Source organism: Mytilus galloprovincialis, chromosome 14 (genome assembly GCF_965363235.1).
Source record: "Mytilus galloprovincialis chromosome 14, xbMytGall1.hap1.1, whole genome shotgun sequence".
Classification (NCBI taxonomy): domain Eukaryota; kingdom Metazoa; phylum Mollusca; class Bivalvia; order Mytilida; family Mytilidae; genus Mytilus; species Mytilus galloprovincialis.
Window position 1 is genome coordinate 44,790,378 of NC_134851.1, and position 15,848 is coordinate 44,806,225.

Sequence of the window (15,848 nt, forward strand, 5' to 3'; positions counted from 1 at the left end):
CTAGGCATTTAGGACATTAGTTTTATCGTGTATATATTTAAGGAGGAAACTATTTTTGAGTAAAATTGATATTTTTGATAATTATAAGTTGTCTAAATTTTTACAGATTTTTTTTGTTAAAAAAAATTAACGTACTTTATTAATCCCTAATCAAGACTCAAAGCAGCATCATTGCCGAACCCATAAGGCAGCAACCAATTGATTTTCGGGGGAGGGGGGGGGGCTATTATAGTTGAGTATAAAACATAAAGGCAAGGGGGGTGGGGGTGGTGAGCTATGGATTTTGTTTTGGAAACTAAAAAAGTTTCCAGTTTTTTACCCTCATCTGCCACTATATATAATGCTAAAATTGATTTCGACTTGTCACCAAAATTTGTCCTGAAAAAATCAATAGCTCACGCCCCCCTCCCCCTCCACAAAAAATGAAGTAAATAATTGTTGCCTAATTCATTTGAAAAGGTCTTCCCGAATTGACTTGACGTACACAGATATATTCGCCACTGGTCATTACTCAAAAAACGATTCACGAATAAATGCATGACTAAAACAAGTGTGAGGTAAATGATATGTTTGTCTAGTATCTCAGATCCATTAAATAACACGTAAAATAAATATAAAAAAAAACGCTACCCTATTCCTTTACCAAATACTCCTTGGAGAAGAAATACCATTTGAAACGAACAGAAAAGATGAAAATGTAGTGATCCCTTATATCTCAATCCTTTTTTTTTCGGCTGTAAGCACGCTGTTGCAGCTAACGTTTTCTAATGCGTTATCGAGACTTCTCTTGTATATTCAAACTACTGCAAATTATAAAAATGGCTTTCTTAAAGTAGCAACCACTTAACTTAAAAAAAGGGGGAGAGTTATTTTTTTTTATCCGAGTCAGATTTTTTTTCGCGCGTACGTTTTTATTCCTTTTTTTTTCGATGCTGGTTTTCAATATTTAACACTATAATGTATGGGGACACTCTTGATTCAGAACATTTTTTTTATCATCTGTATGACCATTTTTTTTTTTTATCAAATTGGAGATCGGAATATTTCCATTCCCATCCTCCGCCCCCCTTTTGAAGTCAATTGGTTGTTCCCTATATTGGTCGAAATTCTGTATATTTGCTCAAAATTCAGATTTGTGTCCGTATTTTCTTTTCGAAACAAAGACATATTTCTTTTTTTAAAAGATAAACACTTATTGTTTTTTTTTTATTATTAAATAATCGGTAAATTTCTGTATTTTATAAGTATCATTAAAATTAAACAATTGTTATCGAGAAATAACTCATATTTATCAAATGTTCATGAATAGAGGAAAACACGTCATTTTTTGCTGCATGTTTATCAAAATTAAAAAAATAGCGCTATTTACAAATTTATAAAATTCGGGTAACATAATCTCCTTGCAAAATGAAGCAAATTGCCGTTTTAAAAAATAGGGGTCCATGCACACGTTTTCAAATTAAATCAGTTTGAATGATAAAACTTGATTTTTTTCTCCAGTAGACATCAGCTATCCCCCCCCCCCTTACACATTGTGCGGACAAAAGTATTGCCGTAGAAATTTGTTTATTAACTTTTCTGTAATGATGGGGCAGGATGGGTAGCAGAGGTCAACTTGAAAAAAATTACAAGGACTCCAATGTGGTTTTTAGCAGAACAATTACCGGAAATCTATGGTAGTTTGCAAAATAATAGTCTTTTTTATAATTTGATATGTACTATGTTGTCAAATAATGAAAGCTCGCATCTTAATTAATAGACATAGAATTAAAGAGAAACCGTATGATAAGCAATAAAAATATCCCAGAGACAAACTAACGTTCATTAAGGCAACTAGTATGATGGTCTGGATTCGGGGTTCTCAATTTCTGTATTGTTTGATATTTTAGGCCATATTTCTCTATTCTTTATACTTTTTGCCAATTATCCTCTTCTCTTTATATTTTATAACACCAATATTCTCGGTATTTTATTTATTTCTTGGTCCATTATTTATAGTTTTTGTCCACTATTCTCAATTCCATAATCCCCCATCAACGCCCTAGCTCTAGTTAAAGTCACCATATAGCCTTCACAAATAAGCAAAACTTATACCGAATAGGCTCCGAATGGCAAAATACTTGAACGCTTATCCCAGTTTGAATTGTGAAATTGCGGAAATTTGTTTTTTAATCTATTGATCAAGGAAAATTGTTCGTAAAATACTGGCCACCAATTCTAATAATCTTAGATCAACCTTTCTAAACTTCAAAGTAAAGTTCACGCAAACTCATTGTTCAAATTGTTAAAGATTTTTGCATTCGTCGACATTTTCTTCGATTATTAAAAGTAGTATTGATCTGACAACCGTTGTGCATGTATACTTTAACGACCGGGCTAGTTTTTTTGTCAGTTTTAATGGTAGTTACCTCCCTTGTTAGTGTGATGTTGTCATCAATCTATTTATTTGTACCATCTTTATATAATATTATATTGTACAATTTAAATGTGTGATTCGTTTAACATTTAAATATAAAAATGTATTCTTTATCAAAGATATAAACAAGGTAATTTGAAAGTCTTTGATTACTTTATCACCGTAGTTCAATTCAGAAGTCATACGGTCTATTTTGTCTACATTATGTTGAAAGAACACCGCGGTGTTTACATTGGCAATATATTTACTATGAATGACCGTGAAACAAGAAAGGAAAACATTTTACATAACAAATCAAGATATAATTGAAATTAAATCAAAAACTCTTCTTTAGTAAAATTAGTAAAATCAAAAACGAAAAACGGAAAGGTCCGTGTATATCTGCGTCCATTCGTTTTTCGTTTTGAAATATCAAAAACCAAAAACGAAAGTGTTTTCATTTTTCGTTTTTGATTTCATAAAAACCAAAATGAAAAACGAAAGTGTTTTCATTTTTCGTTTTTGCTTTCTTATAAACCAAAACGAAAAACGAAAGTGTTTTCATTTTTCGTTTTTGATTTCTTAAAAATTAAAATGAAAAACAAAAGTGTTTTCGTTTTTCGTTTTTGATTTCACAAACAAAAAACGAAAAACAAAAGTATTTTCATTTTTCATTTTTGATTTCACAAAAACAAAAAACGAAAAACGAAAGTGTATTTATGTTATCTTTCCAACACAGTTTAATTGTCATTCAAAAATTGACAATGTTGTCATTTGTCATTCATTTAAAGGTCGTTAAAGTATACATGCATAGCGGTTGTCAGATCAATACTACTTTAATCGAAGATAATGTCGACGGATGCAAAAGTCTTTATCAATCTAAACAATAAGCACGGTGGGTATGGTTGTCCTGCGAGAGAACGTTATGTGCTGATGATTTGGTCCTGTCAGGTGCTGGTGGGTCATGATTCTGTGCTGGTGGGTTTGTTTACATTGTATCAGAACGGCAATAAAACGACTGTTTTGTTGCTTAATTTTTCTCTGATGCGTCATTAGTACCATGCAAATTATATTACAACAATATTATATTTCAAAAGTCGTGCAAGTTCGTTAAACGGAATTGTCCTGACGCTGTGCTGGTGATAAGAAAAACGGTCCTGGTTCTGTGCTCCTATGTCCTGGTTCTGTGCCTTTATATTTTAGATAAAAGTGGCATATATTCAAGATCATTGATGCTGTACTGTTATTGACTAATTAACTGTTGTCTGCTTTCTTGAAATTGACATTGCTGAGAATCTGTTTACTGTTATTATGAGAGAAAAAATACCCCTATCTTTTCTTTTTTTTTTTTTTAAATTAACTGTTATCTTATTTATTGGCCTGTTAATGGAATCCTTCTCGCCCCCTTTTAAGATAAGTCTAAAGAAAATATGTTTACGATTTTCGGGATTACGATCATTTTGCAAGATCACCAAAATACGTTGTCATTTATACAATACTTATATAAAGTAGATGATGTGGTATGTTTGTTGTCAATGGACAAATTTCCATAAGAAACCAAAGGAAGTATGTGTTAACCATACGTCATCGTACGACCTTCAACAGCTTAAAACACATTTGTTTGTGAACAATTTAGTGCTGACTATAAGAATGACAATAGTATTGCGGGTTTGTTTGTTTGTTTTTGGGTTGGTTTTCTTTTTTTTTTTGGGGGGGGGGGATAAGTTAGAGCGAGGTTACAGTCAAAGTTTTAAGCTTGGAATAGTTTCCCGTAAGATTTAAAAGTTGTATTTTAAAAGAAAAATGTATCTTATAGCTATTAAGAATCACTTGCTGTATTTGTAAGATTTTTTCAACATAATTTTTTTGTCTGAACGGTTATCAGGTATTATTTTTCGAAAGTTCGATAGAACACTAAAAAAAATTCTCTATTTTATAAAAGGGCAGACTAGAATATGTCAGAGAATGAAGACGAGATAACCTAGAGAACACTAACAAAACTACCAGTTGCAGCCTTTTGTTTATCTATTAATATATGTATACGGATAAAGTTATGAAAGGCAGCAGGGTCGACAGGGTGAGGAGTCCATCTCATCTGAAATAAATGATAAGCATAGATCTAGAAAGCGACATATAATCATGACATTAAAAAAACTCTCTTCTTTTCGACTTTTTTCGAAAAAATTGACACATAAAATGAATTATATAGTATTGTGGAATTTTTAACTTGTGCTCAATTCATTGATTACACCTTTTACTAGGATAACAATCCTGTAAAGTATGAGCTGGGTAAAATATTTCAGAAAAGAAGATGGAAATGTGAAAGTTTCCGTGCGTCAGGTGCAACAGCATACGAACAGCTAAGATGCCTCGTCAGGGTGGCAGCTAAAAAGTCCACGAAAATTTTATTTAAAACCTTTATTCGTTCCAACAAAGTTATTGAGATTTTGTTGAGGATTTAACCATCTACATCAAGAATTTTTTTTTTAGAATTTACAGCTCTTCTATAAATATATGCAAAGCAAACCATTGATCAAATTGTTTGCTATGATTGTTTGGATGTTTGTAAACGACAGGTAAGTAGTCTGTTTACTATATACTAGAATTTGTTTGGACAATAAACATTAACTTCAATTCCTGTCAGTTTGTATTTGTCCAATCAAATCCCAGTATGTATTGAAACTCCGCCTACCTATTGTTTGAAAACATCCAAGCAAACATAGCAAGCAAGTCAATCAAAGTTTTTTTTGCATGCTTTTATAGAAGAGCTGTACTATATAATGCAAAGAAGCGTTTAAGTCTATCCATTTCTTTTTGTCCTATGTAAACTTCCGTACCATTTCCTTCCACTCATGATCATTAAATTGAACTGTAAAATATTTCTTGGTACCTTCTTAATTCCTTTATAAGTCTTATGTAAACATAATTATGACAATAACTGTTGTGAGCACAAGATTCACTGCACACTTTAAAAGTTCTGCTTCATCAAACATTAAAATATGAACTTAAGTTTTGAGACTTTTTTAATCAACACGATTGGGATTTTTGTATATATGAGATAAAACACAGGACACTTTTAATTTGCAAAACACTCATTTGCAAATCTGCCGCTGCCTCAAATAAGTGCTACAAAGTCGTGTATATAACCAAAATGTGCGTAATTACATGGGATTCAATAATTTCATTGGTTTTCTGCTGTTATTGTTATATATATTTTGTAATTTGATTTAGAAAAACATGGGATTTTCAATATCCCATGGGACAGGTCAAAATCCCATGGGATATACCATTATCCCATGGGATTTTGGTAAAACCCCATGGGATTTTTTTTGGTCCCATGGGATTTTTTGGTCCCATGGGATTTTTTTTTGGTCCCATGGGATTATAGTGGTTCATTATTTAATGTATAGAAACCCATGGAAAGATTGATTTCATGTAAACAATGAAATTTAGTATTTTTTTTGTGTTACAGTTATCAATCTCTTGGAATTTTTTTTGTGTTTTAGTGATCGATCTCTTAGTATTGATTCTATGGTTGATGATTCTTCATAGGTGAATATAATTTTCTCTTTGGATATTTTAATGCAATATGATGTTCTACTACTTGTATAAACTAAACATTTAAATAACAAAGCAGAAAATATTATGTATTAATATGTTTATTCTGGAATTATTAATACTTTTTTAAACACAATTCTTAACAACATTTAAAAGCAATGAAAATATCTATAAATATGATCAACAGTCTTAAACTCTAGCATAAAGTCTCAACTTAACTTTTCATAAATTATTTTTTAACCCCCTCAAACTATTTTGTTTAAGAAATATACCCCACCTAACTATTTTTTCAGGAAAAAATCCCCCTCCCCTCAAAAAAAATATATATAATAAAACAAAATATAGTTTTGTGTAGACATATACTTTAAATTAATAAAGAACTTATATTAACAATAAATAATCAATATGTACAAAACAAAACAAATGTTAATGCATCACTATATCATAGTCTTTGTCACAATTACATCTTCTAGTTGGCTGTCTTTTTAATATCCTTTGGCTTCAGACTACTCTTTACACCGTCAAAAAATCTGACATAATAACCTGAAATAAGAATAGTAATGAAGAATTATTGTGACTAATATTTTTACACTCTAAAGACAAAAGATACAGTATATATATATTTCTTCTGTAAGTATTATAGTAAATCTAGTCAATATTTTTTTCTTTAAAATATTTCTTGAATAAAAGTCATTAGCGTTATGAAAAAAAAATGTTATTTTATTATATAACGAAAAAAAAATAATGGTTTGGACATATATAGTTCAGCAATACTAAAGTATGTATATGTAAATAGACAGTTAAACATCAGATGAAAAGAATTTTGACATCATGTATCTCTAAAGTATCTAGTCTGACAAGTTAAGAATACCTTTTAATTAATTGATAATTGTTGAAGAAGTTTATTCAAAAGCAACACAGCTTATAGCATGTATAGAATATACCAAACAATTCATATGTATTGCATGAGTGTCAAAATGCATCTGGACTCTATTATGACAATACCACAACAAGACCATAATATTACATCTATTCAGTGTACTTACTGTTTTTGTTCACCCTTAATACTACTGCAGGGTACCATCCTGAAATGTTTTTGTCTTCCCAGAATGCTGTTATCTTTTCCCCTTTGCTGAATGTAACCTGCAACAGAAAGAAGCAATGTAAGTAATTTATAAAAAAAAATATCATCAAATGAGTTTTTTTTTATCTTAGATACATTACTAATACTTTTTAAGAAAGAGAATGATTATGTGACTTAAAAACATGAACCAGTAATTAATTGACCAGAAACAACAGCTTTCAAACATGTAACATGGTGCAAAGGAAATAGACAATAATAGACAATGCGTTGACCTATAGTTGTTAATGTTTGTGTCATTTTGGTCTATTGTGGATAGTTGTCTCATTGGCAATCTTTTTTATAATTAATTGCATGTATTTGTTCATGAAGAAAAGAAATAGTTTCGCTTTTACACATTTAAAATGCACTATCTCTGAACTTAGCCCGACTAAGTATTAAGTATTATTACATTGGTTGCAATGAATTAAATTGAAATAAATACCAATAATTTTGCATGTAAAATAAACGTGGTTAAATAATTCATGCCTACCTCATTTGTAACTTCCTGAATATTTTCCACAACTTCATTATCTTCCTCAATTGCTTCTGTTACTTCTGTTGTCTCAGCTTCATCCTAAAATATAAGCATCTTTTATAACTTTATGATTCTTTATGGCTACATGTTTATATACACAGAGGGACTAGCAATTAAACACTCAGCCTCCGTTTCTTGATATTAGTTTTGACTATAAAAACAAAGAGGCAACTCCATTAAACAAAAGGTTAGAACTCTGAGCAGAGCAAAATTATTTCAACTTTCAAATGGAATCCTTCTATTTAGGCAACTAACATTTAATCCTGATTCCTTATAATACTAAAGAGCTGCTACATGGGGATATGCTATGCCTGCAACCTTTTCAAAGATTAAAGTTCCATAACTCCACAATGTCAAATCAGAATTTTATACCCCAAAAAATTAAGGGAGATTATTTAAATAGTTGCAAACTGTATCAAAATCAAATGAGCTTTCATGTAATTAAATATTAACACTTCACAAATGTTTTGTGTTAATTGGTCTAAGAATATTTATCTAGCATGTTGATAACAGATAGGCAGATCAAGATGGAGTGACAGACAGATGGACAGACTTATATAAATGTTTATTTCTTGTAAGTTAATAGTTTGTTTTTTTACAATATACACCAGTATACATTTATGTATAAAAGCAATATGCCAAAGAATATACATGCATTTCTAGTTTATCTATAAGGGTCATTGTATCACTACTAACCTCTCTGATGATTTCATCAATCAGTTCTATATACTGCAAATAAAAAAAAAATATATTGATATTTCATCATGACTCAAACACAATAATATCCATATTCATCAATCATTATGTATGACTCAACTATGTTAGTTAAATATACCAATCTGTATCTGAACCTCAAGTAGGATTTAACTTTTATTTTTAAAATTAGATAGCATGAACCATAAAAAAAACTAGAGCAAGTTAATTGAGAGATGACACTAAACTAGGCCATCACAACTTAATCCTTTATTAAAACAGTCCTTTGCTAAAAGTTGATTTTTTTCATATTGAAACTTTACTTGCAAGGTATTACAAATTTCTAAGGATAAGCATGATAAGTACTGAGCATGACATTTTGTTGAAAAAATTATCAAAAGCAATCTGCATTAGTGATTAACGGACTCTGAAACTCACATTTATCTTTCCAATGTTAACAATTATTTATAAGGTGAAATAAGCCCTTTCTTGTAAAAGTATACCCAATAATCTCATTTTTACTAATCCTTTCCAGTTTTAACATAATCTAATCTTACCCTTTCTTCTTTCTCTTTTTGAATTCTTCTTTTCTTATGAGCTTCCTCCAAATGGACTCCAACTTCAGCAGTAACTTTCCTATTAAATAAATAACATTATATGATTAATTTTCTGAAAATATTCCTTTACATTAAGATCAGTTATCATTTCTCATGATGTTTTTTTCTGAAACATAGGATCAGACAAAATGACTGAAGAACATAAACACAAGCTTACCAATCATTATGTACCTCCTATTAAAAAAGTGGGAGGATATATCATATTTATCCTGTAGAAAGATGCAAAGACAGGATAAAGGAATTTTCATAATAGAAAGTGTTATGAATTTACCTTTTGTATTATGTAGCAAGAAAACAAGTTTTCATTTTCTAAAATAAAAGTCTGTTCTGACAGCTATCTTCTCATGTTTTATTTTTAAATTCTTTGGTGAAGTTTTCTTTTTATCACACAAAATTTGATTTTCCATGCCAAATTTGGACAAAAACTAATTTTTGCACAACTTGGGGTGTGAACAAAATCTGGTGACCCACACTTTTATATTATCTATTGGTACATGTGGTAAAAAGCCTTTTGACAAATAATCAATAAAATTATATGGACTCTCAATCAACTTTAAACATACCTTTGATAGGTCTTTCTGACTGTTGGTTCAGTTTGTTCAAGATCTTCTGCATATTCAAATACATCCTGCAAAAGTAAATGAAAAAGTTTAAAGAAAAAATAAAAACGTAAAAAATATGCTTTTTGAGGAAGCAGCATTTTTTAAAGCAAGTTTTATTGAAGAGGTAATCTAACCTGTTTTTTTCTTTTAAAAAGATCAAAGAAGTTAAAATAAAGGTATCAATACAAAGCCATGTAGAAGAGGTAACCGTCACAGTTTTAAAAAGTATGGATTCACAAAGAGATAAGGCCAATCAAGTAGGCTAAATTATTTCCAACAACCAGCAATCCCATATGTGATGTGGATTAGTATTTCTCTTCTTACTGTGTACCTTAGATATCTTAAAATAAAATTATTTGGGAATGTGTACATGAGATTCAGATGATTCCCTGCTTGCATATCATATAATGTTATAAAAGGACATAACTGAAGAACAGTAAATGTGACGCTACCCAAATTTGTTCGCAGTTTGTGGTTAGAAATATTGTGTAAAAGTTTCATAACAGTAAAAGTGACACCACCAAAATTCAAATCTGATTTACAGTAGTTTTCGTTTTTTTATGTAATATATATGTGTTTCTTGTTTCTTGTTTTTTTATATAGATTAGACCATTGGTTTTCCAATTTGAATGGTTCTACACTAGTTATTTTGGGGCACTATAAAGCTTGCTGTTTTGTGTGAGCCAAGGCTCTGTGTTGAAGGCCATGCATTGACCTATAATGGTTTACTTTCATAAATTGTTATTTGGATGGAGAATTGTCTCATTGGCACTCATACCACATCTTCCTATAATCTATTGATCTGTATTATGTTAAAGTACCTGATGTCTTTTCTGCCTTTTAAGTCTTTCATTTTCTTTCTTTAGTTGTTCATTTTTGTCTCTCAGTCTTTTGTTTTCGGCCTGTAAAAAAGTTTTTACAAGTTAAGTGTTTGTTAATGCTAGTATCTTTTTGAGTGTTTTAGTTTACAGTTAAATTTTGAAATTTTCTATCTAACAGAATCAATTAGCCAATTTTTACAAAAAAAATAAACCTAAAGAAACCGATGAATATATACTCTTAGATTATTATACATAACAACTAAGCCATATTTCTTTAGTGTTTAACCATACATTTTGGGTTTGGGATTAATGACAATATTTTTTACTTATCTAAGTCATATGAAACAAGTGCCTTTTAATTTTTTTTTTATCCAATTCTTAAACCAATGCATGTATAGGTCATAACTTGGTCTTCTGTTATAATTTGACAAATATGGCAGCTCATTAAATGCTGTGTATTGACTCCAAAGTTTACCGATTGTCACCTTATAATTAAAAAATCAACAAAAAGCATGGATATTGAGCACATGTTTCACGTGTACAATCAGAAAATAGTTTATTTCAGTGATAGATCCATGTGGATTGCAACCACCAGATTTTGAGAAGGTTTATGCTAAGGTCACTATGCAAATGGAAAATATTGTCAGCAAATTTCTTCTTAAAAGGAAGCATTTAAAAAAAAGTAAACTTCTTCTAAATGAGGACAAATTAAATAATGAAAACTTTCCATTTTGTTATAAAAAACATATGCATATTTTTTCTTAAATTTGAGGTTACATATTACTTTAAGACAGCTTATTTCAAATGGAGTCTTACCTTTAAATCTTCATCCTTCTGTTGATTTTCCTAAAACAGAAAGATATATTATAGCTATGTATTAATTTCAAATTATGCTGTGTTAATATAAACAGCTGCACCATGAGTACATGATAAGAAGTTTTTGAATAAAGTTCAATCACCTCTCGATGTCAAATCAGAAATTCGTGAAAATTGAAAGGTAGCTTACATCAATAGATATAAACAAATTACCAAAGTTATATTTAAATTGGATAAACCTTTTTTGAGTTTATGTCGGACATGTTGACGACAGACAATACTTTAAAAATGGAAAATAAAAAATATTCCTGTAGTCTGATGTTTGTTGAATCCACCTAATTCTAAAACTGGAATGCTTATAAAACAAATAACATACATGACATACCACTTCTTTCAATATATAAAGTAGTTATACAATATCTGATTTCTTTTAATTTGAAAAAAAAGTTTTTAAAGGGATAATTCGCGATTTTTCACTTTTCATCTTATTATGTTCATAATACCATAAAAAACATATTCACCAAGGTTTTTTTTTATATGAAATCTAATAAAGAAGAAAATTGGGAATTATTATTTTTATTTCTTGAAACTTCCTGACTTATGTGACGTAGTTTAAGTCTTTGATGCATGCCGGGAGTGAAAATATCTCATTTAAGTCTTGTTCGTTAACGATCTAATATCGCGATTTAAAGCGCATCGACGACTTTTGGTGTAGCTATTAACCAACGAAAAATAAGTGATAGCAATGCAACTTTTAAAATTAGATTGTGTGGATATTTTAAAACGAATTTTAATAATAAAATTAATTCATACAATAGAACATTTGTATGATTTTTTTTCTACAAATACTTTAAACAAACATATGAAATTGACATGATCAATAGTGTATTAAAAATACACGTTTGTATTGTGACCTTTTTGCTTCATTCCATCAAACATTTTCACTTGCTTGTACGGTAGAAATAAAATATGTATTGTTTTGTGACACCTAAAGAATGTTGAATGCGTAGGTTAACTCAAGGTAATTAAAAGATTAGCATTATGTAATTCTAATCCTTTGATCCTCATTCAGTGAAATCTAGGCGTCACGGTTTACTGGCATTGCAGGTGTGAACAACCGTTTTCGTATGAGTTGTAAACAAGAGTCATTCAAAGTTTTAGACACAGAAATGTACAAAAAATAATTATAATTAATTAACGGGAATAATAAGGTCGCACAATAACTGAATAGCTGTTGTATATTTTTACATTTTGCATAAGCATGCTAAGATCACTTTTAAATGAATTATGACTTTTGATTAATTCAGTAACGATAAAATACTTAATTATTTTAATTGAAGTATAAATTCATAAATAAAATAGCCTTCTAATCATGAATGTATGAACTAAAAATTGTACTATTTTAGATTAGGATCGGCAGCCTTAAATATTTCAAACAGATCATTAACAATTGCAATTATATAATTTAGTCCATCCAAAGTTATCTTTAATTACCTATTTAGGAGTTAATGTTCTCATATTTCTCATATTTCAAATCTCACAACGCACGAATACTTCAGATATTTGAAAAAAGATGCTTTAAAAAATTGACAGAAATTTAAGAATCATTATCTTTTTGGAATGGAATCGAAATTTACGAACATATTTGCTTTTCAAGTGGAAAAACATCAACAAAATTTATACATAATCGTGAATGTCCTTAACAAAATAGTCTTCGTCTCACACCGTAACTATATCGGGCCGAACGATGTATAATACTTTAGCTTTTTGACCAACGATGTATAAAAAAAACCAGAACGAATTTAATGTCATCTTTCCCTATTGTTTAATGTAATTATAAGTTTGTTTGTGGATACCCGGATGTGTTGTGAGGAGGCTGTACGGAAATTTGCTCTCGTTAAAGATCCAAGTCTTACATGTATGAAGGAGAGTATCATATGAAAAAAATATGTGAACTTAACCAGCATTTCATTCTAAGTCAAAAGGTAAGACTTGTCCAGTCAAACACCGCACCAAAGCCATAATTTTTATAATATTCATTCAGCCTAGACTGTTGGAAAAAACAACGCACCGAATAACGTCGTCATAAAGTGGAACTCGATTGTTCCACTTAGTAACGCTATTGTTCTACAAAATGGAAGCCTAACTACGGCCAACTTTTTTTTTTCTTATTTCCTAAACTGGAAACAAAATAATGAATTCTGATAGCTCAAATGAAGAAGCTACAATTGCAGAACCTACCGTTCTTGTAGAAATATTAAAGACTCTTACTAAAATGGAGGAAAGAATGGGTAAAATTGAGAGGAAATTTGACCAAATAGAACGAATTACCTTCAAGCTAGAAGAAATAGAGAACGAGGTCAAAACTATAAATGAAAGAAACGAACAGACTGAGAACAGTTTTATAGGTTTAAGCACAGTGGTGGATGACGTGATCAACCAATGTACCGGGAATAAACAGGAAATTCAAGAGCTGAAATTGGAAATTGAAAAAATAGGATCGGAAGTGGAAAAATCAAACACCGCAAAAGTCACCGATCAATCTAACGTTATTCAAAAAATGGAAGAAAGTTTAATAGATTTAAAGTGCCGCTCCATGAAAAATAATCTGATATTTTCTGGTCTACAATACCAGAAGGATGAGCATGTTGAAGAAAAACTTAGAAATTTCTTACACAACGAACTTAAAATAAACCATCGAATAGAGTTTGGAAATGCCCATCGGTTTGGAAAACAGGGCTTTAATGGGACGAGGCCAATAGTTGCAAGGTTTTTGTACAGAAAAGATTTAGAGATGGTGCTTTCTAGTGCTTACCACCCTTAGAGGAAAACCTTTTGGGATTAAGGAGCAGTTTCCGTTTGAAATTGAACAAGCGCGGAAAAAGCTTTATCCTATCTTAAAGAAAGCCAAACAGGACGGCAAAATGGCAAGCCTGGTACGGGATAAACTATTTATAAACGGGAAATTATACACAGAAGAGAAAATAAAGACACATTATAAAACACCGGCAAAAATGACACAACAGAAAATTGAGGCAACCAACCAGAGCCCGCCAATTCCACCTAGATCAAAACGAGCTAGGACTGAGTCAGATAACAGCCCTATAAGAAGAAATCTCAGAAACAGTGATTCCATACCTTCTCCATCAACACATGCGAACAACACACAACCAAACCAATATTAGAGTGGCCACGGAGAACAACCAGCTAGACAACATACACAAACGAATATTGAAAATGATTTAAGCAGTAATATATTCTCACTCCCGAATTCAGACATTTATAATGCTTCGACTTCAACCAGTAGCGATACATGTAGCAGTCCTAGAAAAAATATTTCAGCTGGTAGTGATCTAAACATTTTATGCCTGAACTGCTGTGGAATAAAGTCTCGCGTGAATTATCCAGAATTTAAAGACATTATAGATAATCATAAAATAGTATGTCTTGTAGAAACAAAAACCGATGACATTGATGTGATAAATCTTCCCGGTTATGAATTCAAAATGAAAAACAGGAAAAAAGTTACGAAAACGAGATCAGGTGGTATTACAGTTGGCTACAAAGAACATTTGAAGACAATGATAGAAATAATAGACACAGAATGTAAATATGTAATGTGGTTTCAAGTTAACGGTAAAACATTTAATTTAGATAAACCCGTTGTTTTTGGAGTCGTTTACATACCTCCGGAATATACTAGGTATTCCTCAGATGAAGCTGTTAATGAGATTGAACAAGAATTTCTACTCTTTTCGAACACTTCAAATTACATATGCCTCTTAGGGGATTTTAATGCCAGGACAGGTTGTGATGATGATTTTGTAATTATAAATGAAGATGAACATGGTGATAATAACTTGTCTGACTTTATCGAAAACCCCATTAATGCTCTAGAATCTCTGTCTATTCCCACGAAGAGGGAAAGTATGGATAAAGGTAAAAATAGATATGGCAATATGCTGTTAAATTTTTGCAAAGGCAACGTTTTTTTTTATACTAAATGGAAGATTGGGAAGGGATCAAAATATCGGGCGATTCACTTGTCGTAATGCCAGTGTAGTTGATTATTGTATAAGCACTCCTGAACTTTCTAAAACGTTTAAGGACTTTGAAGTTTTAGATTCAAGTAAGTTATTATCAGATGTTCATAACCCACTCTCTATTACTTTTTTCTGTGATAAAAACTTGACAATTGCCCATGCGGAAAATGTCGATTATTTTAGTAAAAAGAATACGTTTACGAAGATAAAAAGATGGAATTCTGAAAAGATAAATGATTTTCAAAATAATATTGATGTAGAAAAAATAGCAGAATTAGAATACAAACTTATAAATACTGATTTTAACTGTAGTGAATAAGAATATGATTAATTCACTTAAAGATGATCTGTGTAATATTTTTGTCAAGTCTGGGCAGACAACTGTTGGTACTTATACTGTTAAACAGAATAAGAAAAGGGGAGATCTTGGAAATAATAATAAACCCTGGTTTAATGAGGAATGTAAATTTGCACGTCAAAATTACAGGAAATTAAAAAGACGTTTCAAGTCCAAAAATCATTCTAAAAACCATTCAGACATGCTAAATGCCGAAAAAGCGTATAAACACATTCTCGATAGCAAATTTAGAAACTTTAGAAAAGATCTTTCAGATAAAATTCAAAATTTGCGTGGCAAAAATCCGA

General features: G+C 30.6%; 1 protein-coding gene across 1 annotated transcript; it reads right to left on the reverse strand.

The window, feature by feature from the left end:
* Positions 1 to 6,036: 6,036 nt before the first annotated feature.
* LOC143058096 (uncharacterized) lies at positions 6,037 to 12,262 on the reverse strand. The gene is made up of 9 exons (XM_076231559.1): positions 12,257 to 12,262; positions 11,161 to 11,190; positions 10,345 to 10,425; positions 9,485 to 9,549; positions 8,862 to 8,940; positions 8,308 to 8,340; positions 7,567 to 7,650; positions 7,000 to 7,096; positions 6,037 to 6,496 (listed from the first exon to the last, which is right to left on the reverse strand). The coding sequence occupies exons 1-9, from the start codon at positions 12,260 to 12,262 to the stop codon at positions 6,423 to 6,425; spliced, it is 549 nt and encodes a 182-aa protein (XP_076087674.1). The 3' UTR covers positions 6,037 to 6,422.
* Positions 12,263 to 15,848: the final 3,586 nt, after the last annotated feature.